At 40.7% G+C, this 25,338-nt stretch overlaps 2 protein-coding genes across 8 annotated transcripts; one reads left to right on the top strand and one right to left on the bottom strand.

The window, feature by feature from the left end:
* Nucleotides 1–1,435: 1,435 nt before the first annotated feature.
* On the top strand, nucleotides 1,436–13,637 carry prmt8b (protein arginine methyltransferase 8b). 3 transcript variants are annotated; one of them, XM_065951099.1, is made up of 10 exons: nucleotides 1,436–1,598; nucleotides 2,904–3,128; nucleotides 4,308–4,463; nucleotides 5,158–5,221; nucleotides 7,081–7,223; nucleotides 7,550–7,637; nucleotides 9,387–9,502; nucleotides 11,081–11,231; nucleotides 12,267–12,388; nucleotides 12,797–13,603. In XM_065951099.1, exons 2-10 carry the CDS (start codon nucleotides 3,075–3,077, stop codon nucleotides 12,878–12,880), a joined length of 978 nt encoding a protein of 325 aa, XP_065807171.1. In that variant the 5' UTR covers nucleotides 1,436–1,598; nucleotides 2,904–3,074; the 3' UTR covers nucleotides 12,881–13,603. The 3 variants fall into 3 exon arrangements, with proteins under 3 accessions (XP_065807171.1, XP_065807169.1, XP_065807170.1); XM_065951097.1 differs by lacking the exon at nucleotides 1,436–1,598 and adding an exon at nucleotides 1,621–2,231 and having other exon boundaries at nucleotides 12,797–13,637; XM_065951098.1 differs by lacking the exon at nucleotides 1,436–1,598 and adding an exon at nucleotides 2,310–2,464.
* Nucleotides 13,370–25,299, bottom strand: cracr2ab (calcium release activated channel regulator 2Ab). Of its 5 annotated transcripts, none has more exons than XM_029280986.2 (18): nucleotides 25,162–25,299; nucleotides 24,034–24,425; nucleotides 21,967–22,078; nucleotides 21,033–21,222; nucleotides 20,766–20,912; nucleotides 19,886–19,976; nucleotides 18,818–18,913; nucleotides 18,340–18,527; nucleotides 17,860–17,931; nucleotides 17,621–17,669; nucleotides 17,418–17,500; nucleotides 16,475–17,165; nucleotides 16,225–16,363; nucleotides 15,638–15,719; nucleotides 15,270–15,384; nucleotides 14,914–15,015; nucleotides 14,720–14,796; nucleotides 13,370–14,215 (listed from the first exon to the last, which is right to left on the bottom strand). In XM_029280986.2, the coding sequence occupies exons 2-18, from the start codon at nucleotides 24,184–24,186 to the stop codon at nucleotides 14,128–14,130; spliced, it is 2,475 nt and encodes an 824-aa protein (XP_029136819.2). In that variant the 5' UTR covers nucleotides 24,187–24,425; nucleotides 25,162–25,299; the 3' UTR covers nucleotides 13,370–14,127. The 5 variants fall into 5 exon arrangements, 4 of the variants coding, with proteins under 4 accessions (XP_029136819.2, XP_065807166.1, XP_065807167.1 ...); XM_065951094.1 differs by having other exon boundaries at nucleotides 16,475–17,075; XM_065951095.1 differs by having other exon boundaries at nucleotides 16,475–17,072.
* Nucleotides 25,300–25,338: the final 39 nt, after the last annotated feature.

Here is a 25,338-nt window from a genome sequence, read left to right as displayed (position 1 = left end):
GTATTAGGTTTTCATTAATGGGACACGAGCCAATCGTTTTTTGTTAGCGGCAGATAAAATGTCATATTTTTCAGAGTAGGTAACCCGGGGGAATGCTCTGATACAATGTGAAATAAGTGAGTAATGGAAGACACACAGATGCAGGCACAAAAAGTTCCCTACTGAGTATGGAAAAATGACATCAAGGGTGTATTTTGACATTTTCCAAGATTAAAGGTTTTAGGGATATCTCCCTTTACTTCAAGCTTTATGATCAGCTGTGACAAATCAGGTACAAAATTTAACGTGCTGCCAAGAGCAACTTCAGCCCTGCATAAGATCAATGTCACATCTGACTGGTTGGGCGCTATGAGGGCTGTGAGAACCAGGACAAAAAAAATATTGGCCAATCACGGTGCTCTCGATGGAGTCATAGCACATGCATGTTGTGCAAAACAATCAGTGATGACACAGTAGGCGTTTTTGCCTTGAGCAGTCATCGAAAAACAACTGCTGTGATTTCACTGATTGGAATCAAGGAATGGAAACACACACGAAGTCACAACTTCTCAGGCATAATATTTAAAACTCTGATAATTTGATAATATATTAATCAGTCAGATTGTTTTTTTGTTTGTTTGTTTTCAAAGATAATTCACAATACTGGCCCTATACATTTGTTCAACTCTGCTCTGAACAGATAAGCAGGGCCACAAGGTCAACCTGCAGGGGGCAGTGTTGCATTCCAAAAGGGCCTAGACTGCCTATGCACATTAATTTAATTTAGAGGAGTGCAACAAGCTCCCCACCGATTTTAATAAAAACTGCACACATTTTGATTTTCCCGTGAAGTGAAAAAATTGGATCCTGAAAAAAAGCAATCATGTGGCAATAAATGTGGATTGATACTTGTTTTGATAACCATTTCACACCCGTTTGTTTGTCTGTGTGTGCGTGTGCGTGTGTGTGTGTGTAGGCTATACCTGCCGAGAGACTGCAGATGGAATCCAGCTAATCACCTAAATCTGGAGCAATGCATCTGTTCTCATTAATTGAGATACATTTTCGTGCTTGATCCCTGACAAACTGAACAATGAACTAAACAAACTTGGCCCGCGATTCTGATTGGCCGAACGGGATTCATGCCACTAATGAGCAAGCTGAAACTGCACACCTGTGACATGCCTTACCTTTTATTTAAATAATGAAATCATCAGGAATATGCAACTGCGACCGCTTCATGCAGTGGAAACGCATTTTATAAACGCGTAGTAGTCGAGTTATTCAATAGAGCCACCGCTGTCTATGTTATTTATTCCCCCCAAAAAAACCATAGAAGACACCTATATTATGTAAGCGAGCGTCTGAGCTGCTCATTGGTTGTCGTAGAGCTGGATGTCTGCTTCTGTGGGGAAAGTCTGGTATGAGGAGGCATATGTCTGTGGAAAGCACAGATTTTTTTTTTTTTTGTGTGAATCTTATTACAATAATTGTCACGACTCATTTCTCCAAACCGAGGTGCTCTACTGCAACAGCAGAGCACACTTTAAACCCACCTAAACTTTCTGTTTCCGGGGAACCTATATGAGGATCACGCAAAAGGACTTCACAGCTGATTTGTGAGTCTTCATGTGTCCGTGGGTGTTTCCGAGAAAAGTAGAGGAGATGCGTTTTCTTGTGTGGATTTCTATGCTTCCAGTGCGCAAGTGCCTCTTTATATAGACGTGGGGTGGGTGACACTGTTTTCTCGGACACTCTTCAGAAATGTGATCAGGCTTTATGTGGCTTCAGGTGTTAACAGACCCAGTGACTCCTGTCGGGATCAAACCTGCCACCCTGCAGTCGCAGCAGAGTCTCTCCCTCCAATAGGTGGATCTGCCATCCTTCCTCTAAAAACAACCTGTGACAGTCACACCGCGTGGATTTCTGTGCATTTTTTTTCTTCCCCCCCACTCGTGAACATCCTTTTAACAACTTTTCTCGGAAGGGGGGTGAGGGGGGGGGGGGATGGATTTAATTGGTTCGAACTGTCATACCTTCACGTTTCTTAATATGACTTTCATCTTTTTATGCACTCCTGCCATGTATTCGGCGGCGTGGTGCTATTTTTGACAGCTTTCTGGTGAGAACTGAGATCCTCTGCACACTTAAAAAGAGTTGTAGCCTAAATCTCGTCGGCTCTCATGGGACTGAGGCATTCGTCGCGTTGTTTGCTGCTACGGCGGAAGATGGCGGAGGCGGACAGCTCCGAGGTAGGGACCTTGTGGTGTCCTGTGCCCGGTAATACCCGGACCGGGACACTCTTATTACGGCTATTTTTTTTTTTTTTTTAAATTTTATGTGACAGCACATTTGAGTTGAATATATATGTGTACATTTTGTGTTATTCTTTATCCACGTCGCAAGATTAGGAATGACTGTAGCACCACGATGGCGTGCAAGAAAATGGAAAGTGTTTTCTTAGTGTCCTGCAGATAATCTTAAGGTAATCTTAAGTAAACCGCTGAAATTGCAACAATAGAGACAGCCTAATGCAAAGGCTGCGGGGAGATTTGCAGTCTGGGAATATGTTTAGCTCTCAATGCATGCATGAACGTGTTGGACGTGTGCTATAGCCGCTGTCCTTGGTGCTGAAACGGAACTGCATCTTCCGCCGGCTCTTCATTGAGACTCTGTTTGTGTAATGATGATAAAGACTGTATGATTTTTTTTTTTCTGCTTTTATCCTTTAGTTCATTGTCTCTACTGTCAGATTTTAACTTAAAGCAGGTCATTTTTTTTGTAAATGCTTTTTGCACGTTCCTTAAAAAAAAAACCAAAAAAAAAAAAAACCCTTTGTGAATCATTCTTGTCTATAATTCATAGATCCTCATTCAACTCTCCACCCCCCCCCCCCACGTTTCTTTCTCATCCCTCCTTCACAGCGGCAGCAGCCTGTCACGTCCCCGCTCTCTCAGTCTGCCCAGCCCTCCCCACTGCCCAAACCAGTGCCTACCGCGCACCATGTGCCCTGCATCCCCCATGCGCCTCACGTAGCGGGCCTGGCAACCTGTCCTGGTCGAGGCAAGATAGCGAAGTTCATCAGCCCAGAGGAAATGACATCACGCGACTACTACTTCGACTCTTACGCCCATTTTGGCATCCATGAGGTAGGCAGGCCAAGCTGAAAAAAAAACAAAAAAAACTGCATGCTTGGTTTGGCCAGGGTAAAAAAAAAAATAAAAAAAAGAATGACACCATGATGCTTCCTGTTCTGTCTAATCTGACACTTTCTTTTCTTGATTGGGAGTTTTGACCCCTTTTAGTCTGGCTAACTCTGAGAGGGATTTGTCAGGTCATATAGATGATTAGTGATTGTTTTTATGGACACATAGGCTTTAATTTAGCTTGTGATCAAATCATCTCACTGGCACCCTCAAACACAAATTTAAGCAATGTATGAAGCAAAAAAAACAAACATTTTAGCTATTAAGTTATCCCTGCCCTATTGTGTTGTACAACATCTTCAGAGGGATGTGTGAGCTTGGAAGTCGTTCAATGCTTTCATTAGCTGTTGTCCAACATTAGTTGATGAGTAATACAATTAGAGGTTGGACTTGAAATACAGCCAGATTATCTTTTGTCTTCTCAAAAGCTTATTGTTTTAGAAAAAGTTTTTTTTTTAAGATTTGCAGACCTGAAACGCAGCTGTAGGACAGTATGGCAGCATTTTAGCTTCCCACCATTAGCGTGAAGTCAGGGGAAAGTTAAAATGTTCATATCTTGTTGGATTTGTCTTTTGTGAACTGCTATCCAAGTTTTGTCGAGCAGTGCCCGAGTAAATGACCTTGATCGGCGAAAGGAGTGGTGTTGGAAAAGTTCGGGGACTCTATATAGTCCCTGCACTATATAGACCTCTTTAAATAGTGTCCACATTTAGCATGTGGGTCAGGTTTCTGTGTGCTTGCAGACAAAGAGAATGTCCTGATTAGAAAAGTGCAGAGGAAGAAAGATGGAAAGTGGGATGTGTGAAAGGGAGATGGATACCAGGCGGTCCCAGAAGGCTGTGTGTCGTACTCTTGTCTATTTCAAGAAGCTCCTGTTACTGTCACCAAGGCTTTTGGCCTAAAAACTGGCTTATCCACTTTGTTTTACTTGGAAAAAAAAATACAAAGGCATATGCTGAAGGTCCCCTGCTTTTTAAAATATGCCTGATTGTAAGTTCATTATAAAACATTATGTGTTTGTTTCTGTGAATCACACTAATCTTCAGGTAGGCTCTACTACTTCATCATATGAACTAAACTGGTTTGCTTGTTATTGAAAACCTCTGTTTTATTCCTACACAGGAGATGCTGAAAGATGAGGTGCGGACGCTGACCTACAGGAACGCCATGTACCACAACAAGCATGTTTTCAAAGATAAGATCGTCTTGGATGTTGGTAGCGGTACGGGGATCCTCTCGATGTTTGCTGCTAATGCTGGCGCCAAACACGTGTATGGGGTGAGAGACGGAGAGAGACCCTTTTGTCCACTTAAAAAAAAAAAAAAAAAAAAACACTCCAGAGTGTTCAATTATATCATCCTTGCTGTCTTTTATATCTTTAAAAGAGACAAACCTGCAGATCCATTCAATGGCCAAATGAATATTACATCTGGCTTGGCTGTCACATTATCTCTCATCCATTGTCTCTCCCGTTCCCTGAATCATGCACACACACAAAAAAAAAGAAAGTTCGCTTCAGAGCCAGTCTTTGTGTTCTTGCCAGAAATAGTTAATCTCTTTCAGACCATCTTATGCGCAGAGGCAATAAAGGCTCCCTGAAAAGCTACAGGTTATGCATTACCGGCTGTGAGTCCCACAGTTATGCATGATTCATATACTGTATTACACTTATAGATGGGAGAGCAAAAATGATGTCTGTGTTTTCCTGCTGCACAGGGTCTGAGATGAGCCATCAGGGGCATTACTGTGTGGATGGATTAGCGGCGTTTGATTCAATTTGTCCTTTTAATATTACCCCAAAGGTTAAACTTCTATATATCAGGAGGCTGCTAACAACAATATGTATCAGCTACTTTAGTGAGGAGATAATGATTTTGTTATTCTAACGAAGTAATCTAACATCTTAAACATGTATCTAAACCTATAAACACTGTGAATATTAAAACAGAGTTCATTTCCTTTGCTCCCGCAGATTGAATGTTCAAGTATATCTGAATATTCCGAGAAGATCATCAAGTCAAATCACCTACACAACGGTAAGATGAAGTTGTCGTTTTTTTTCCCCCATTACTGCTGCCTTTCTTAAATCCATCTTTTTTTTTTTTTTTTTGTAATACAGAGCAGTGGGATGATATCTGGATTAAAAGTGGCGTGATAAATCAGCATATCTCCATCATTACCGTCACAGACGACAACATTAGTCACAGTTCTGACGGTTTAACTGGCGGCAGCTCTCCTCTCTTTTGGTGTCTAATAATCGGCATCTCTGCCATCACTCAGAATTCCCTAACTGGTGCTGATTGTAATATGTCAACACAAACTTCACAGATGGAGCACTGGCGACAGATGGAGGGTTTTACGGCCTCCGTATTTGATTATAGGTTTTATAAGGCCTTATCTAATATATTTATATTTCATGTGTTGAAAACTGATGGTCCAATTAAGTATACAACAAGCTAGTTAAAAACCAAGTGTCCAATGTTGCTTTTGTATTTATAGGCCATCATTATATTATTGTACAGTATTTAATTATCCCATCATTTTTAAACAACTTAGACACTGGCGACTTGTTATTACTTAGAAATAAATAGCTCACTCCCATACACTTCTATGCACAGTATATAACTGTATTACTTGCAAAAGTGATAGCTGAGTGCAAGCACTGCAAATACAAGGTGATAGTTACTTTTAAAACACAACACGGTCTAGCCCCCCCTTACATTACAGAACTTTTAACCCCCTATGCTCCAAGCCGAGATCTGAGATCATCAAGAGCACCCCTATTAGTCGTTCCTCGATCTAGGCTGGTTACCAAGGGCGACCAGGCATTTGCCATCAGAGCCATCATTTGATTGTATGAATTCTGTAAAGCACTTTGTAACCTTGTTTAGATAAGTGCTATATAAATAAAGTTATTATTATTATTATTATTATTATTATTATTATAGCTGTCATCTCACCAAATGTACATGATGGCCGTCTTTTTCTGGCATCACTCTCCGGGTAGGAAGCTCAGTAGCTGTTATTATTATGTTGTTATGGTGCGTTCGAAAGCCATTTAAACCCCATGAATCTGACAAAGCGGGAACATATCTACGCCTTTTAAATTGATCGAAAACTGAAAAGAGAATGGACAGCAGAAATTGGGTCGTTTAAGTCGATAGCAAACAGCAGAAACATCACAATAAGCCAAAATTAGTTTTTAACCCTTTCCTTGCCCACATTTGTTACCTAGCTCCGAACTGTTTGCTAAGAAGTCATATCTTTCCAAACGTATCTTGTACCACAATAAACAGTAAATTAGTAGTAGTAGTGGTAATGTTATTCAAGAAGTGGTTAAATGTTAAGTCAGCTGTTAGCAAATGTTTGCCTATTGTAAAATATAGAGATTTAATTTGAAACCAAGCTCACTGTCCTGTTGGCATTTTTTACTTCCACATCTTTATCCAGTAGGGGATCAATCAGAGAGTAGTGATAGCATTATAATTAGTCAGATACATCTGCAAACCTTAAACACAGTGATACAACATTATACATTTGAGCCTCCCACCCTGAGCGTGACATTAGAGGAAAATGGAATTGTAAATATGATCAATAATAAGCTTGTTTGCAAAGATAAACCATTGCTATTTTAAGGAAGATAGCCTTTGTTTTCCTTTTAAAGTACCTGTTGTTTCCTTGTTTTTTCATACCACGGGTCAAAACTAATTTATGCAGAAAAAAAGCAGCGCCATGAGTGCAGTTATTAAGGCGTATTAACTGCAGCAATCTCAAGACTTAAAAAAAAAAAAAAAATCTCATTTGGGAATAGAGTCATTGTCCGATTTGAATTAATGTGATGAAGATGCCGTGAAGTAATTTGTTGCCTGCTGTTCTGTGGCTCTGTACACCGCAGTCATTACCATCTTTAAAGGCAAGGTGGAGGAGGTGGAGCTGCCCGTGGAGAAGGTGGACATTATCATCTCAGAGTGGATGGGCTATTGCCTCTTCTACGAGTCCATGCTCAACACTGTCATCTTCGCCAGGGACAAGTGGCTGGTAAGATGGTGCAGCTGAGGGCTTGGGGAGATGCTGGGTTTTACTTTTTGCGTAGCCGCCTGAACCAAAAACGGCTTGCACGTAAACACACCACAGAGTGCTAAAGTAGAGGATTTATATTTCACACCATGTATGTGTCTGCTGCTCACATGCTGAGCTCACACATGAGTGATTTGCTTTCAGGCAGTAGCTGCATGCAGGCTTTAAACTGGGCACGTGCTCTTATATTACATGCCAGGTGTGTGACCAATAAAGGTGATGGATGGCCTTTTGTGTGCGTGCTCACTGATTCCTGAAGCTTTTTTTTTTTTTTTTTTTTTTTTTAGAAACCTGGCGGCCTGATGTTCCCTGACAGAGCAGCTCTGTACGTGGTGGCCATTGAGGACCGGCAGTACAAAGACTTCAAGATTCATTGTGAGTAATGATGGTGGATGTGTTAGCTTTTTGTCACACGTTCATGCTCAGTCATTCCTATTCTTTTTTTGTTTTTTTTTTACCACTGTATCTCTGGCTTCTTCTCTGCTCATCTATTATTAATAACGATTGTGCAGACGGAGAGCATCATGTTGGATATGAAAATGTACGGTTGCACTTTGTAGTAGTGTAGTCATTATAAAAGCTGAAGTTATCAGATTTATCAGGACTAGCAGGCTTTATTAATCTTGGATTAATTAGTATTTTGGCCAACTGACTGATATTGTCATTAATAAAGTTGGAACAGTTACCTATTTCCACTTATAATATATGGAACCGAATTAGCAATAAATTGAAATTGGTGTTTCTGTCCACCTGCTGAACATTAGTCATATATTAGCCCTCCTTTTAGCTCAGTTTTTAGCTACAAGCTAAATTGTCACAATGTTTTTGCCGTTATGTGCTGTGTAGGTTGCATTCAGGGTGTTTATGAATCCAGCTAAAAATAGCTAGCTGTGTTTGATAAGAGAAGTGAGAAGCATTAGGGGTATGATGCTAAAACCCTCCTTAGAGGGGAGAGAAACTGTAACGTCTGTCACTTTGAGGGATCCATTGAACACAGCACACACAAGTAGTTTGATCCATTTCATTGTAAAACTTGAGCAACGTCTGTGCTTTACTGACAAGCAGCAAGTCATTAATGAGGAAGGCACTTGGGTTGCCAGGTTGTGAGAAATCTGTTTGGTGTGATGTATTAATGCCGACTTAAGAGATGAGTAAGTATGAAATAAAAGGTCATGGTTTTATCACATTTTTAACGAGTTATCAGGTCTGCCGTCATTCATGTTGACAGGTGAATCATGAAGAGATTCTCCAACACAAGGACCAATCATGTTGTAGAAGTGGTCAGAAATTGCAAATAAGCTGAGAGGGTTAACGTTAGCTACAAAGACAATGTAATAATGTAACATAGAGAACATGTGTTACCTGTCATGAGCCTGAAGTAGTTCTCTCTAAATTCACTTTCCTGTTCAATTATCAATCACAACAGGAGTGCTGAGCTTAACATTGTGATCCAGATAAAAAAAAAAGCCCCCAATATCAAAGCTGCTTTTCAGAAATCGTAAGATTGACTCCAAATCTGGGGTTATTTTAACTCCTGCTGGGTTTAGTTTCACTGCACAGGTGGCCCCTCTTTGTTCGTCTGCAGCTTGACATGCACATGCTCTTAAATAAGTACCCAAAAGAATTCAGTCTACCCAAACACCTCCTGCTCTTATTTTTAGTTTCTCCCTGCGTCGGTGGAATTTTCCACCTTCTCATCGTTCAGAATTAGTGTTTGGCCCTCTGACAAGGCAAGGTGGAGCGAGAGGGACAGAGGGAATGGAGGTGGGAAAAGCCTGCTTGGTGTGTTTTTCAGCCCAAATTATGTTAAAAAAAAATTTTCAAAAAAGGAGAAGCCTGCCAGACATGGCGGAGGAGGTGGAGGAGGCTGGAGTCTATTTTCAAGAGGGCTTGTCTTTCTCCACATAGGGGCTGGATGGACAGATAGACAGGGAGTGCAGAATGTGTTTGTTTTAGTTTCTCTGCTAACTTTTTGTTTTGATTTTTTTGGCATGAACAAAGAGCTTTACAGGTGTATGAAAACTCAGCAAATTAAAATCCAGACATCACCCGCTGTGTGCATGTGTGTGTATATATATATATAGTTTTCTGTACTTTTAGATGTATATGCTTGTGTATGCACAGGGTGGGAGAACGTGTATGGATTCGACATGAGCTGCATTCGCAATGTGGCCAACAAAGAGCCTCTGGTGGATGTGGTAGATCCAAAACAGGTTGTGACTAACACCTGCCTCCTGAAGGTTGGTCTTTTATCTTTTTTGTAAGAACACATTATAAAAGAATGAAAAAACAATATGCATACGTTTGTCTCTTATACTGCTTTGTATCTCTGAAAAATCTGTACTTCTTTTTTGTGCAAGAGCTCCTAAAGAGGAATCAGAGACCGCTATCAATCTTTGAGCCTTTGAACACCTCAGTCGGTTGAGACTGTTTTCTGCTTCATAATCGAGGTTTCTGTAAAAGTCTGCCGCTGTGTTTCCATGCTTAGAGATACAGCAGTGGCTTTTTTCTTCTCTCACTAATAAAAAGAGGACAAGAGCTTTTTTTTTTATTTTTATGTTAGTCCCTTTCACCTCAATCTTTCTTTTCATTGGTTTTCCAATTTTTTTTTTTTGCCTCACACCATGTTCTTTTTTTTTTATTTGTTATGTTAGTGTCCTCTTCATTCTTCAAAGTCTCTGATTAGTGCGATATGAGGCTGCTTTAGTTTCAGCAAAAAGGAGGCTTCTCTATCTTGGAAATGTCACACCTCATGGTCATTGAGTCCCCAATGGAAATGAAATGGGCTTCTCATCATTTTTACGGCTGCCGAGCCTCCTCTTGTGCTAAAAAAAAAAAAAAAAAAGGTGATTTATGTGTTAGGTTACAAGCTTAATGTCATGCTGGTCTGAACAATTAATTCCCACTGTTTGTATCTCTTTCACATGTAGGAATTCAGGGGCTTTTCCCCACTGACAGACACTTCACCCTGTCTTAATTCAAACTGCCACTCATTCCCCGCATGCTAAAAATGACAAAGTTGCTCCTGGGGATTTCTTTTTTCTTCCTCCGGCTACAATTTTTTGTATATGATGCCGACTTTGCATCATTGAAAAGGACAAAGGTGTTAAATCACAATCTGTCATGGTGAAGCCACATGGCTGGAGAACAGATTGCAGAGTAAAATGTTCTCTCTCGACTTAAAAACACAGACGCACCTGCTCCACTCCTTTTCTGTATGAGATGTTAAGCCTGCCATGTTACCAAAAAAAAAAAAAAAATGGGATACTTACATTTGAAGCCATATTCATAAGGCAGTGCTTGATATAGACACTAGCGAACACACAGATGCTGTGTTCTCTCACACACACACACACACTCACACTCTCACACTCAGCCTGCCTCCCTTATAGACTTGAGGGAGGACACCCACACAGCATGTGTACTGTGAGCAAGCTGCGTTTGCCAGCCATGATTCAACCTGTGGGATTTTACACACACATACAGACACACACACAGAGTCACACATGCTCAATAATCATGGTGAATTATCATGAAAGGGTTGACATATGAATGCACTGCATGTGTGGGGGTGATAGCAAATTGGAAGGACAACTTGTGTGGACATGTGCACACAGAGGTTTGGGAAGCAGTAGATCCCAATCAACGATCCATTAACTTTTGGTTAACTAGTTCACCTTCGTTCCCTAGTAGCTATGCAAAATGTGTACCTTATTGTAAAGGGTTTCCAGCAATAGGTCATTTCACTGAGACTATGATTGTTTTATATTGTATATTTCCTGGAAATAGACCCTCCTTTTTTCATAATTTTCCCACAGGAAGTGGACATCTACACAGTGAAGCCAGAGGACCTGTCCTTTACCTCAGCCTTCTGTCTGCAGATCCAGCGCAACGATTACATCCACGCCTTGGTCACGTACTTCAACATCGAGTTCACAAAGTGTCACAAGAAGACCGGCTTCTCCACTGGTGAGTTATTAACTCATTCTGCCGTAACGCGATGCAAAACACATATTCTCTACGTAGACATATTCTTTAAGTGGTATCCAGCCATGACCCCGTGTTTCTGGAGTCTGTCCCGAAGATTTATGCCTGTATCTTTATTTTTATTCTTAAATCAGCAAGTGCGATTGAATGTATGTCACACGACTTGGAAAAAAAAAAGTGCAGTCGTAGTAATCTTGTGCAAATACAACCAAGAAATCTGTCCTTAATTTAAGTCAACCAACCGCTTAAACTTCAATTTCAATAGAGGATATCAGAAAAAAAATTGTACATATAAGCAGGACCACATGAGTGTAGCTCCATGCTGGAAGAAATCCAGCAAGTTTTCAGAATTTCTTCTTCTACAAGCATGTTGGAGCTGTAAATAAATCCATGTCCCTTTAAAGAAGCCCCTGCTCTTCTATGTCTTGGCTCTTGGCTACACTCTGGTGGTTCTGTAGCTGTGAATACCACGGCGCCTCATGTTACCACCAGAAAAAAAACCCACTTCTGGTTCTTAGTGGTGTTGAGGACGCCTATTATAGATAGGGTAGCTAAACTGTTATGTAAGCTTATGTTAATGCACTCATGCATCCAATGCTTATATAATATTGTGTAGAGGAGGTTCTATGTTTGGCCGAGTCTGTTGCACCTGAGGCTGAGCATCACTGAGGGATTTCTCTCCTATCAGCCGCTGTCTTCATCCCACTGGGAGAGTTTCAGCTGCTGCTATATAAATTCACCTCCATGTTAACAAGCCCAAGGCAGATGAGTGCCCATTGGAACCAGAGTGTTTTTCTAAATTGTATAACTCCTCAAATTCTCCTCAACATCTCTTTATTACTGCCTCTCCTCTTCCTCATGCCGCTCTCATCTGTTTCACCCCTTCCCTCTTACATATTCGTACCCTTTTATGTTCTTTCCTCTCTATATTCTGTGCTTTTCATTCCTTTTTCCTGATGCTCATGTACGTGTTTTCCTTCTTTCCTTCCTTCCTTCCTTCCTTCCACTCCCCCTTAGCTCCAGATGCCCCCAACACACACTGGAAGCAGACTGTGTTTTACTTGGAGGACTACCTAACTGTCAAAAAAGGAGAAGAGATCTTTGGCAGTATTGCTGTCCGGCCAAATGAAAAGAACGTGGTAAGCTTGTTAAAAACAGGCAACATTTAAAAACAGTCAAGGACATTTTTTTCTTTTGGAAATATAGGCTACAGACATTTGAACAAGAGGACTCCTTCCTCTCTCGTATTTGTCTACAGTTAGGCTCCAGCTAGCAGAAATGTTAGCACGCTAAAATTTAAATTTGATGAACTTTGACCACTGCTTGAACCACATAATAAAAAACACATTTTTAAATGACTGTACTTTAAATGTCCTAATTTTGTCGACAAATTACAGAAAGATTAGCCCATTAGCAGTAGCATTAGTTAGCATTGTTTGAGTTCAGGAAAATGTAGCCATTTTATCCTAGCAATGTTTGCATCGGAGACACTTGATTTTACACTTGCTTGTTGTTTTTGTGTTTTTTTGTGTTTTTTTTTTTTTAAGCGTGATCTGGAGTTCACCCTGGAGCTGGACTTTAAAGGACAACTCTGTGAGGCGGCCATTTCCCACGACTATAAAATGCGTTAGCTACCACAACGACAACCAACCAACTACCCTCAGCACTCTGGGACCAGCTTGGAGAAAATGGGGGGGGGGGAAGAGAGAGCACAGGCTCTCCACAAGCAGTCCAGCTGGCAGGGGAGAGAGAGAGAGAGAGAGAGAGAGCGACCAGACCCATCGGATTGGACGCCGCCATACCAGCAACTTTGTGATGTCATCAGACGAGAAGAGTAATTGTCAGCAATAGTGCCATCACCTGCACCAACTTGATCAGCTCGGGCACATCGTTGAATGTAACATCCTAAATGGACTTGATTTCTTTCTCATCTCACTAGTTTCTGGGATTATTTGGAGTATACATGGAGAACATTAAGTAGTCTTTATATTGTGAGTGCAGCTAGTTAGAAAGCCTTGAGCAGTGTGATGTTGAGAAGTTTTAAAAGCAAGGTCACTGTTTTCCATTATTCATTTTTATGATTAGGTATGCACTGTTTAATTGTGAGGACGGAAAAGTCATTTCTTGTTTTTTTTTTGCTTCATTTACTTTTTGCTTGTGTTCAATTTTTTTTTTTTTGCTGCATTGATATTGGAAAGAAATGTTATTTATTTGTGTCTTTAATTGAGAACTCGACTTTGGTGCCGGAGTAACACAGAACAATGCCTCAGAACAGTAACAAACACAGATGCAATATGTCGTGTACCACTTTGTTTTTTGACATCTGACAGAGTATGAAAAAAAAAAAAAAAAGATGACAATGAATAAAATATCGAAGAATCACATCAATTTTGCTCATCTGAATTTCTTTTCAACAGCTTTTAAAAAAAAAACGGATTCCAGTTAGTTTAGTTCATTTAATTAATTTTAATTTTCTACACCCAATATATTCTGAAAATTAAAACTAGAAAGCTATTATTCAGTTATGAAAAAAACAAACTGCATGTATATTAATGATTATTGTCTCGGGTTAAGTTTGTCACTCAAATAAATTATAATACAGGATATATTTGTATTCCAAATCTTATAAACAGCACTACTGGGATTTTATTTACAAAGAAATGTTGCAGACGAGCTCTTTCTCTTGAGCCTCGTCGTTTAAGCTCGACAGATGGTTTCACGTTCTTGTGGGCAACACTCCCTCCTTTCAAATGTGTCGACTTTCAGGATAAAATGAAGACTTCACAATTTCACGCCACGATATGGTCCTAGAATGGTTTCTTTTTTTGTCTTTAAACACCACAAATATAATGTCCGCACTCTAGAACAGAGCAGCACTTTACTTGCAGCAGGCTTTCTTCTTGATGGGCTGGTTACTGAGGATGACTGTTTTCTCTCTCACCCGGTCTTCCTGCTGAATTAACACTCTGAGACACAGAGAGAACAACAAATAAGCAGATGAATTTCATGACAAATAGCACAAAATGCAATATTATCCTCATGTGTCTGATGTTTCTCTTTAGCTTGCAGTGGGTCAACATTATTTGTGATTATATTGTTTTTTTTATATATATATACAGTTGAAATGCAGGTCTGCTTGTGGCACCTAGAGTCTCCAAAAAACTTCCCTTGATCATGCTGACTGTTCGGGCTAGCTCAGACTTGTATCTGACCACCTAAGTGAGTGAATATAAAGATTTTCTTAAGCTTTCTTAAGGTTCCTCTCTCTTTTTGACCCACTATGCTCAGCTGGTCCTGACAGATGGCTGCTTAATGAGTCTGGTTCTGTTCAGGGTTTCTGCCTATTCAAAGAACGCTTTATTTGTGCTACTTTTGCCAAGGGCTTGCACATGGTGGATAAACGATGGGTCTCTATACATATATTTAAGTGTCAAGAGATAAAAAGGATGTGATTGAATAATTGATTTTACCTGGCCAGGTGCGTCAGCGACTCAGTCACATTCTTGCCCGTGTAGGCACTGACCTCAAAGAAGATCACCCTGTTTTCCTGCACATAATTCACAGAAAGTAACGGTTAATTCAAGGTTATTTTCTTCACTAATCTTGTTGGTATTGTCATGATGAGGATGAGAAAGCCAATTCACAAGCTCTGAGTAAAACTCACATAAGCCAGCTGCTCAGCTACTCTGAAAGAAACCTCCCTCTGGCCATCCATGTCCATTTTGTTGCCCAAAAGGAGGATAGGGACGCCTTCTCCTGCTGCTTCCTGCAAAAAGACAGTAGTCCAATTGTTTACTACAGGAAGTGATTGAGTTACACATCATCAGATTAACCGTTGTTTACTAAGACATCAGAAACAAATTCAAGTTTGAAAAAAGACACAAGTGGAAATTGTAACATTTTTGGAAAGACTACAAATGATGATGACCATAAAAGACTATAGTAAAGCTTCAAATAAAGAAGTAAAGTAAGATTAAAAAAAAAGCAGCAGAGGACTTTTTCAAGGCCAAAAAGTCAGACCTGGACGTTGTTCAGCCATGGCTGCACAGCCCAGAAGCTGTCCTCCACAGTGATGTCATACATCAGCACGACACCGTCTGCCTTGCGGAAGAACTGCTTGGTTATGCTGCGGAACCTGCAGTGAAGAGAGGGTTTAACTGTCACCTACTAAACACTAGAAACTTTGATTTTTATGTATTACAAGTTAAACTGAATTCTATTACTGTGATATTATTTATATCATAGCAGTGGTTCTTCATGAAAATCCCAACTCAGTTATTTGATGAAAAATTGTGCGGTTCTGTTGATTTTGATAATTCTCAAAGTTTTATGGAAAGATAAATATTCTGCACTTGTTTTGTGGGAACAAAAACAGAACATAAATTTACCTCTCTTGACCCGCTGTGTCCCACAGCTGGATGGCCACCTGCATATTGTCCAGGGTTAGTGTCTTTACACTGTAGTCGATACCTGAAAAAAGATCCTCATTATGTTTGATATGAAAATGAGATAATGAGATGTTTTTTTTTACTGCTTGGATTGGGAAATATGGGCCCCCATTTCTCTTTTTGTTTTTTTTAGCATATAGGCCACGAATGGCCACAAGGGGGGCTTAGCGAGGCATCATACTGCCTGTGCCTCAGTTCAGAGGAGAAGTGGGGAACAAAGTGGAGATAACTAGGCTCAAGCAAGGGTTGGGAAAAGATGAAAGCGAGGAGAGAGGGGAAAAAAAAAAAAAAAAAAACATTCATCAGAGGTGACATAATCTGTAGTACAATGTGTGCCAGGGCTCTAAGACAGGCAGTGTGACTTCACAAGCCCTTTCATGTGATGCTTAGTCACCCTCCGATTCCTCTGTGTTAGCATCCACACAAAAAAAAAAACCACACACACACACAAAACAAGCCTCTGACACTTTTGTACACAAACACCCAACAGACCTACAATAATATCATGACACTGTTTCTCTTCTCACCCACAGTAGCAGTTGTGGTAGAATGGAAACGGCCCTCACAGAAGGAGCGGAGCAGGGACGTCTTGCCTACACTTGAGTTTCCAACCAGGACCACTTTAAAGAGGCGGTCTGGGACAAACAGATCTCCTTCTTTTACCTTCTGAAAAACAGGCAAAGGCAGAAAGACAGCACATGTAATACAGTACGCTGGTTATGACATATTTAAGTTACATTTTAAGGCATATTCAAAGCTCTACATGTTGGGACGTACTTGCTGGGTTTCCTTCCCGACTGGCTGTCCTCTTGGAGACATGGGCGTCCTTTTCGCCCGGTTGAAGCTGTGTTTCCTCGCTGCAGAGTTCTCTACCGGCACGGGAGGCAAGGCGTGACTTGAGGACAGGTTGGCAGCGGCGTCTGCCGTGACGGCGACGCTCGTTTCAAAGTCACTCTGAGCTTCCTCTTCCCCTCCTCTCTCGTCCACTTCGTCGTCCTCCTCGCTGAGCTGGTGCAGCAAAGGCTGAGGCCCTCCGAGGAGCAGGTGGGGCAGGTGGTCCTCCTCGATGGAGATGACTCGTCGTAGGGGCCACCCGTCCGGAGGGGAGTCCAAAACCTCCTCTTCTACGCCCGCCTTCCTCTCAACATCTGTTCTTTTGGCCCTCTCCCTGCCTTTCCCCGCCGTCCTCTTCGCGGCAGTCACCTTGATGGGAGATTTTTTAGCCTTTGCTTTCACATCGTTGGCCTTGCTCGGAGCATGGTTGGAGTGGCCGTTGGTTAAACCAGAGTTCTTCTTCGCTGCAGGCCGCTGCTGGCACACAGGAGCGCTAACAGTGCTAGAATAGGACTGGGTGATGGCGGTCGTGTCGTCCTCACTGCTGGAGGAGGAAGCAACAAACACGATTTGAAGGTGCTCTATAGGCAAGGCCTCCAGAGACTGGTAGGACCCATCCACCAACAGTGGGGCTCTTCAAAAAACAAGAGGAGAAACAAGAGGATATACCGGGTCAATTCACTTGTTTGAGCTGCAAATCTGGAGGCTGAAGCACTCAATGTTTCTGATTTTAGTCTCATCCAAACCAAAAGTGTTAATTTATTTAAGTGAATAGAATCAGGTATCCTCTGTTTTTCCCTCTTTAACACATGATTTTCACATCACACCAAGCCTCCTTTGTCACTCAGGAGACACTCTAACAGAGATGATTTGTGTTAAAGAGTACCTCCTTAGCAGCTGGCTGGTGTCATCAAACATGTCGGCGAGGCCTGCTCTCTGCTTCTGCTTCTTTCTGAGGGAGCTCCGAGGCTAATTTCAAACAAAAAAGGAGGCATGTTTTTTTTGTTTTGTTAATCGATCAGTTCGGACAATGGCAGATGCTGCTGCAAGAAAGCTAGATTTAAAAAATATATATATATATATACTCACTACTCCGCAGCATATGTCTCGCTCATCTTTTAAATGCTTGTTCATCTCTCTGGGAGGATTAAAAAGAGAAATTAATTAGAGAGATGGAATCTGCCGTGGAAAGCCAAAGCAATGAGGCGGGGGAAAAAAAAAAAAGAACCAGATTTGTATCCAATCAGGAGTGAGCTAAAAGCCAGAAACGATTAAGACTAACTGCTGCACAGGTTTAGTGTGCGCTCATGGGATGTCCTCATCGTTACCTGAGGAGATCAAGCTGCTTCATGAGACTTTGCTTCTCTCTCTGCAGCCCCTCTGTTATTCTGTACATTTCCCTGAAATGAGAAAATGACAATCTTTTATCACTTTTAAAAAGCAAGCTGCAGAACATCCGACTTCAAAATGTTTAGCGCCAGAAACACATTGAAAATAACGAGGGATGAGATTTGGGGTAAATAAAAAATATTTTTTTGGTCAGAAAAACAATGTAAACATGCATAGGGCAAAATTAGCAAAGACATGAGTCATACTGCTTTGTCCACAGGGGGGCGCCAAAATAGACAGACACAAAATGAAAGTTCCTCAAAGGAGCTTTAAGCTTTCACTTTTTTTTTTTTTGAAACTTCATTCAGAGTAACGATTGGAATAAGTAAATGTTGGCATACCTTGGATACAGTCTAGAATCAAGAAAACACAGCACATTTAGTCTGAAAATGTAGCGTGCATTAAGCATGTGTACCCACATCTCTTTCTCCTGCTGCAGCCGGGCCGCCTGCTCCTGCAGCATGGCCAGCTGCTCCTGTGCCAGCGTCAGCTCCTGGCTGGTGCCCTCCAGCGCACGGGACAGCTCATCGTTGGTCATCTTCAGCTTGACGTTCTCCACGTGGCTCTCCTGCTTTTCACTGTTCAGATCCCGACACTGGAGCTCTAACTGCAGCAAGAGAGAGAGAGAGAGAGAGAGGAATATTTACAGGAATGCTGTAGGAGGGTACTTAAAGCATATTTACAGTGGGAATGAGACTGTGTGGCTGCCGTTTAAACCCCGCCCGATAATTCTGGTAATCTTGAGGGAATGACTAATACCATGTACACACATTCTGATATGGATTTTTCTTTAAAGATGTATCTCTTGTGTTTTAAACATGTTATTGTTTCAATGAATTTTCTCTCTTATCGAATATAATGTTTAATATCTAAAAGTGGTTTTAATCGTTAACTCACTCTCTTCTGCTTCTGGAAAAGGTATTCCAGCTCTTTCTCCTTCGACGACAGCTGGACCTCCAGTTCCTGACTGCGAAACTGAAGACGCTCCGAGTCCTGCACGGCCGGAAAAAAACAGAACGGTTGAGATCATGAGCAGGCAAATGATTCAGGTAGAAGACAACTCCAGAGATTTGTTTAGACATTTAAAAAAAAAAAAAAAAAAGATACTTTTTCTTCTCAAAAGGTCCAACGACCTTTTAGTAAAAAATTTAAAATATGACACTCCCTTTTTTTATATTGTAACATCAAGATTGGAAATCATCATCAATCATTTAAAGCCACTGTGAGGAACTTGTTGGACTAAGCGATGCCTCTTATCTCTTTGCTTATCTTGATTTGTAAATGTGCATGTAGTCTTGTCTGATGCTAAATCTCAATCTTCTTTCCTTTAACAGTCCAAATCATGTCATGTAATATATATACATAAGGATTGTTTTGGCAGCCTCCTCGTCTGACACCTACCCCGCGGTAGCCTTTAAAAACATTACAATACAGAAATCACCAATCTTGTCGCTGATGCTCTCGTTAGCTTTTGAAGGTCATGAAGAGTCATCTGTATTTTGTTCAGTTTTTTTTCATAACCAGTGAACAGCTCCACACAGGAGGAAAAGTAGGATATATTTCAAAGTCCAAGAGAGGATTCAAGTTATCCCCTCAAGTCTTCATTAGTTGCACATTGGACCACTATTAGCTTGAAACCAGATGTAATGTCAGAACTCTTTTGTAAATGCATCTCTAGAAATCAGATTTGTAGATTTTGACAGCTCCTTATTGAACCTAGTTGTTTGTATTTGCCATTCATACAAAAAAGTGATGTATGAAAAAGTAGCATTAAATCCAGCAACATATTAATGAGTGGACTGAGACTGAAACAGCTGACATACTCAGCTATAGTAGAATTGTATTTCTTTAACGTTGTTTTTAATTCATTTAGGCGGTTCAGTGCTGTACTGTTACGTTGGAGCTTGGTGTGTTGGACTGTTTCTGTATCTTATAGGACTTTAGTCCATCTTTGATTTCCTGTACCTTTAGAAGCAGCCTCTCTTTCTCATTCTTGATCTGCGCTTCCATCTCTTCGTATAAATTCCTGATCTCGCTGTCATGTGTTGCAGCCCTCCTGCAAAGACAGAGACGGTACTCAACGGTATAGTCAATCATGAATGTCGATCAGGGAAAAACAGGATGTGTGACATAATAATACATCCAGGAACAGAACGGCTTTGTTGTCTAGTTCTTGAGCTTGAGGTTGTGTTGTACCTCATGTGCCTGTAACAACATGTAAACACAGGAACACACACAAACACGTGCAGTGCCGGGGCTTGATTTTCAAAAGAATACTGACTGGTATGTACGTCCCCCTCTGACAATAGTTAAGACCCAAACAGCCAATTAGTGAAGTCCAGAGAGAACATAAGCTGTACCATGCAGTACCGTGGGAAGACTATCATAAATGTACGTTCTACAAAAACCTAAATCCCTCTGACACTCCCTCTGGACTTTTAACACTCTGCATCTCTTAGGAATTAATCGATTAAATATACTGACTCATGCTTATTTTACGTCTTAGTGCAGTCATGTTCACACATGGCATAAATGGATTGGGGGGGGTCAGACTTCAGATTAATGGTCCTGTGACATGGATGAAGGAGTTTGTTTTACAGAGAATTGCAGGTAATTCCATGAAAACAATCTCAAACAAACAAATCAACCGTTATGTCACTGACAGATGCTTTAAGTGCTGGAACCAAATAGGAAATATCTCCTTTAATCCACACTCCCCTCTTCCTGCACTGAATTTTCTTCTTTGTACATCTTGTCTTTTACATGTAGAGGCAAGAAAGAGCAACTGGAAAATGATACAGTTTCTTGTTTTTGTTTTTTTTGCATTACAGTAGGGTCTGGCTACCTTTGGAGGGCACTCTCCATCTCCTTCTTCTCCTGATGAGCGTCTTTGATCTGGTGGGTGACCCTGGCCAGGAACTCTTCAAAATTGGACAGGAGGTGAGGCTCATCTCGCCGGAGCTGAGCCCAAAGACTTCTCACCTCGCCTGGACTGCCAAGTCAGACAAGGAGAAAACACAGCAAGCTAAAATAAACCCTCATCTCAGTGTTAATAGTGTGAAGTGCAGATTGTTGAAGACACGGGGCATGTTAACACAGTGATTAAACTCACTCTTCGAACACATTAATGGCCCCCAGGCTTTCCAGCAGCATACAGAAGTGCCTCTCTTCCTCGTCTTCCACTCCTGACAGCTTGGCTTCCCATTGGCTCTGATAAAACGCCTCTTTGGCCCTAAAGACAGAGCCTGGGGCCTGGTGTTGGTCGTCAGTCACAGAAATCCTCCGGCCATGCAGAAACTGACCTAACATACACCCACAAGAGCGTCGATGTGTTAAAAGGGATGGCAGCAGCATTTATACACCAATAGCATCTGGGCATTAGCTTTAGCCTGAGGGTACATTTCCATAATATATAGCAAGACTACATGTAGTCTTTAATTGTGCAGCACTTTTACTTCTAAGTGAAAATGACACTAAATGAACAAGAAGTGTTAAATGTAGGCTAAAGATTTAGCTAACTGAAACCCTATTCACAAGCGTGAGAAATACATGCTAACAGTCTTAAATCCACTGGCCGTGCAATTGTTGAAAGTAAAGCTTAGGAGGGCTAATGCTAGCAAATGTTAGCAAAGACTATATTTTGTGACATGTCAGTTCATTGACTTTTATTTTTGCAAAATTCACAGCGATGCTAAAATTGACTTTGATAGAAGTGAAAATTATTTTAAGAGTGGCAGCAGCATTTTTTTTTTTTATCAACACCATATTCACATTAGTTTATTTCTAAAACAGAAATATTGTGTTTAGCACTTTAGCTTGTGAGCAAAAATGTCCCTAAATAAAAAAATGTCTTGATCATTGGAAATGACTCAGCTTTTATCAATCATAAAATAAATGGCAAAACATGCTTATCCATAAAGGCTACTTTCTGAGTTAATGACTGTAATGGCTTTACTTTATGCCATACTTGAATGTATTTTTATCCAGGTTTGAGGCTTGCTTTAGAAAAAAAACATGCTGAAGGCCTCAGAGAGGAGAAAACCCACTGAATCCAGAGGAAAATGCCTCCAGGGTGAGGTAACCAGCGTGGTCTTTATCCAAAGAGTCAAACACATCCTCCAGCTCCTCTGCAGACAGCGGCAGCTCTCTGTGGAGTCTCTGCCAGGAAAAACACAAACACACACATCATTAAAATTGTTTTTTTTATACTAAGCTGAACTGAACAGGATTCATCAGTAATAAGAAAACACAACACATGACAGACAATTGGAGAGTAACTTGTGAAAGACCATAACTCTTATATAAATCAATAAATGACAGCAATATCGGCCCTGCATTGTTATAAATCAACCAGGATAAACACCGGCACCCTGTGGCTGATTTGTGTTTCACTGTGCAAAGCTTTTCTTGGAAACGCTCTACACAAACAACAGTAACAAAAGGCGTGATGCTCACAAGGGCTCCATCCTAATTAACCGACAACAAAGCTTGGACATTGTTAACGCTTTGAAGAGGCGTGTGTGTATTGTTCCAAGAGTAGATGTTTTTTTTTTTTTTTTGGTGTGCGAGTGAGCTGAACCTATGCTGATAAACATTTCCATCAATGGTGCTTCATTGGCCGTGTGAGAGTGTTGAGTGGGTGAAGTGCTTCTTTAACAAAGGTGATGTAACAGGAAAAAAAAACATCACAGAATCAAGCGAAAGCAGCTACAGAGATACGAAGTGTTTCCTGCTTCTGCTCACTGCAGGACACTACATCATGATGAAGGTAAAAGTGCCATTTACCTTTTGTTCTTCCTAGTGGAGGCTCAATGCATTGGCAGAGCAATCCATGCATTTTAAAAGAAAGAATGGCGGGACATTAAAGAAGTGAGTGTGTGTAGGAAAGCAAAACGCTCTAAAAGAAAGAAAGAGAAGAGAGATAGAACAGCAACTCTTTTGGTGGCTGAAAAGATTAAATACTTTAAAATGTGCTTGTTAGATTTGGATAATTTCCTTTTTTTTGTCTTAAATTAAGGTGTTTTGATTTACAACCAATTTCAATTAAAAGCATTTATGCATTGTCAAGGGATGGGGCTTAACACTTCTTGTTGCCAGGTTTGCAACTAAGCATTGGCTTTTGGTTGCCAAATAATACTTGTTTTATTTTATTTGGGGTGCTTTGCCTATTTTTTAATATATGGATGGTCCAAAAAGAAGTTATTGCCACTGGAAACAAAGGCAAATTATTTGTTGACATTTTTTCCCAAAACTTGCCAACCAATCCCTTATCTTCAAATTTTCCAATTTCTACAAACAGCTTCCAATGGCAACCTAGCAACCATAACTGTGGTGACCAAAAATTGGTTTGATATCTAAGAACTCATGACCAAATCATTTATTGATTAAAAGTAGTCAGTGGATTGATCTTTAAGAAAACAATCAACATTAACTCTCTAAGTTTGATATCCATTTTCCAAAGTTGTGGCATGAGTTGAGATTCATTGATTGATTCAAAGTGTTCAGTAGTACGGAAGCCCTAAGAGGACATGCATACATACATTTTAATATACTCCATTTCTAAAGTCTTTAGATATGAACCATTGGGAAACTAGAGCTTTTATCGGAGATGAAAAAAAGACGAATAAGATGAAATCTTGAAAAAGATCAACATGGCAAGAACATGGAGTGAATTTAAATGTATGGATGAATGTCTGCTTAGGGCTTCCATACAGTAGATATGTCTTTTGGAAAGTAATCATCATTGACAACCAGTTTCTTGCCTTTGATTGACATTTTTGCAAAATCGCTGTCAATGTCAACACGGCAAATATGACCTTCACATCATTTTTAATATTAAACTTTAGTAAATCAAAAATCAATAACTACCCTGTTAACTGCGAACCTGGCAACCCATTTCCTACCTGTTCACCAATTTCTTGGCACAGTTGCCAATGGCAACCTGGCAACTAGGCCACTTGCCCTGAGACAAACTTGACCTAATGATTCATCGATTAAACCCGTGTTGCAAATGTATCTTTAAGAGAATAATCAATATAATCCCCATTTCAACTTCAAGACACACACACACACCCTCTAACAGCACACACACACACACAGCCTCCTTCTCTAACCCTCATATCGGTGCGGGTAATGAAGCCGTTGCCCTCCACATCGCAGGTCCTGAAGAACTCCTTGGTCTTGTCCAGCAGGGCGATTCGACCCCACTTTGAGCCCCTCCTCCCTGGGCTCAGTCCGTTCACATGGCCGCCCTCCTCCTGCTCCATGTCTGGGACTCTTTTTCTTTTTTTTTTTAAGGCTTACACTTAAGCAGCAGGGGGTGCAAGCGGCATGTATTTCAGTGTGGGTGAGGGGTGAAATCAGACATTAGGGCCTCCTTACTGGCTCTGTATCCAATGCTCTGGGGCTTGTACGGTCGTCATGGCGACAAGAGGCAGGAAGATGGCGAGACTGCTTGATAACTTTTTGTTAGCTTTTTCATAAACTCAGAACTGTTTGCAGGCTCCTAAAAGACAAGAGAAAAATGATTACTAATGCATGAGGAAGGTGACTTTTTATCAAAACTGTTACATAAGTGCTCAAAATAATGCAACAGTACCGGACTTATCACGACCACACAGTACTTCCCCTTTCTAATGAGCCAAGAACAAGAAACACTCAAAGGTATGTAAACACAGTGTAAAGGATTATCTTAATACCCAGCCATACAGAACACATGACAGTGTAATGCCTACAAGACTGTGGGAGAACACAGGGCTGTAATTTATCCCCTCTGTGCTCCAACAACTGGTCTTGATTTCATTTTTTATTACAACTTCATGACTTTAAATGAGGTTTTAAAAACTCTCTTCCAAATTCCAAATGAGAACCATGTGACATATGAGATGCAGATGTTCATTTTTGAGGCCAAAGTGAAAAAAAAGAAAGTTTTCATTAAGATGAAAGCAAAACACGCGAGATCTAAAACTAGATGTTTAGAGCGTGATAATAAGACATTAAATACATTAAACTTCTCTTAGGGAACTTTTCAAGTACACATAAGTTACAATTTCCGACACAGGGCTCAGTTATTTCACACTCACCATAACAAAAATGTCACCATCGTGTTCTTTAGAAAGTATGAAGAATGAGAAAACATTCGGTTCTTCCCTTTTCAACAAATACAAAAATGTCTTTCTTCTTAACATGCCTTGCCTGTGGAATACAAACTCACCTCCAACAACAAAATGAAGAAGTCTCACCTTTCTAAAACGACGTACGCATAGACACTAAATCCTCTTCCCGCTGTCGGCATCGACAGAGCAGCGGTCCGAGCGCGCTCTGTGTTTAGGAAGTCTTGACTCACAGATGAAAGTTTGAGAAGTCACTCTGCAACCATGTGATGTCATGAGGAAGCAGCCTGAGGGAGAGCGCAGCTT

This window comes from Labrus bergylta, chromosome 23 (genome assembly GCF_963930695.1).
Source record: "Labrus bergylta chromosome 23, fLabBer1.1, whole genome shotgun sequence".
In the NCBI taxonomy this organism is placed as follows: domain Eukaryota; kingdom Metazoa; phylum Chordata; class Actinopteri; order Labriformes; family Labridae; genus Labrus; species Labrus bergylta.
Note: the sequence above shows the minus strand (reverse complement) of the source record. Positions and strands in the feature narration are given on the sequence as shown.

Bases quoted from the DNA above. Each gene is read 5' to 3' on its own strand.
- prmt8b (XM_065951097.1), top strand. From the start codon at position 2,163: ATGGGACTGAGGCATTCGTCGCGTTGTTTGCTGCTACGGCGGAAGATG. The intron at 2,232-2,903 runs GTAGGGACCTTG...CCTCCTTCACAG, and splicing joins CGGAGGCGGACAGCTCCGAG to CGGCAGCAGCCTGTCACGTC. The intron at 12,389-12,796 runs GTAAGCTTGTTA...TTTTTTTTTAAG, and splicing joins GGCCAAATGAAAAGAACGTG to CGTGATCTGGAGTTCACCCT.
- cracr2ab (XM_029280986.2), bottom strand. From the start codon at position 24,186: ATGGAGCAGGAGGAGGGCGGCCATGTGAACGGACTGAGCCCAGGGAGG. The intron at 20,913-21,032 runs GTGAGTTTAATC...CTGACTTGGCAG, and splicing joins GCCATTAATGTGTTCGAAGA to TCCAGGCGAGGTGAGAAGTC. The intron at 16,364-16,474 runs GTACGTCCCAAC...CCTGTTTTTCAG, and splicing joins TCGGGAAGGAAACCCAGCAA to AAGGTAAAAGAAGGAGATCT.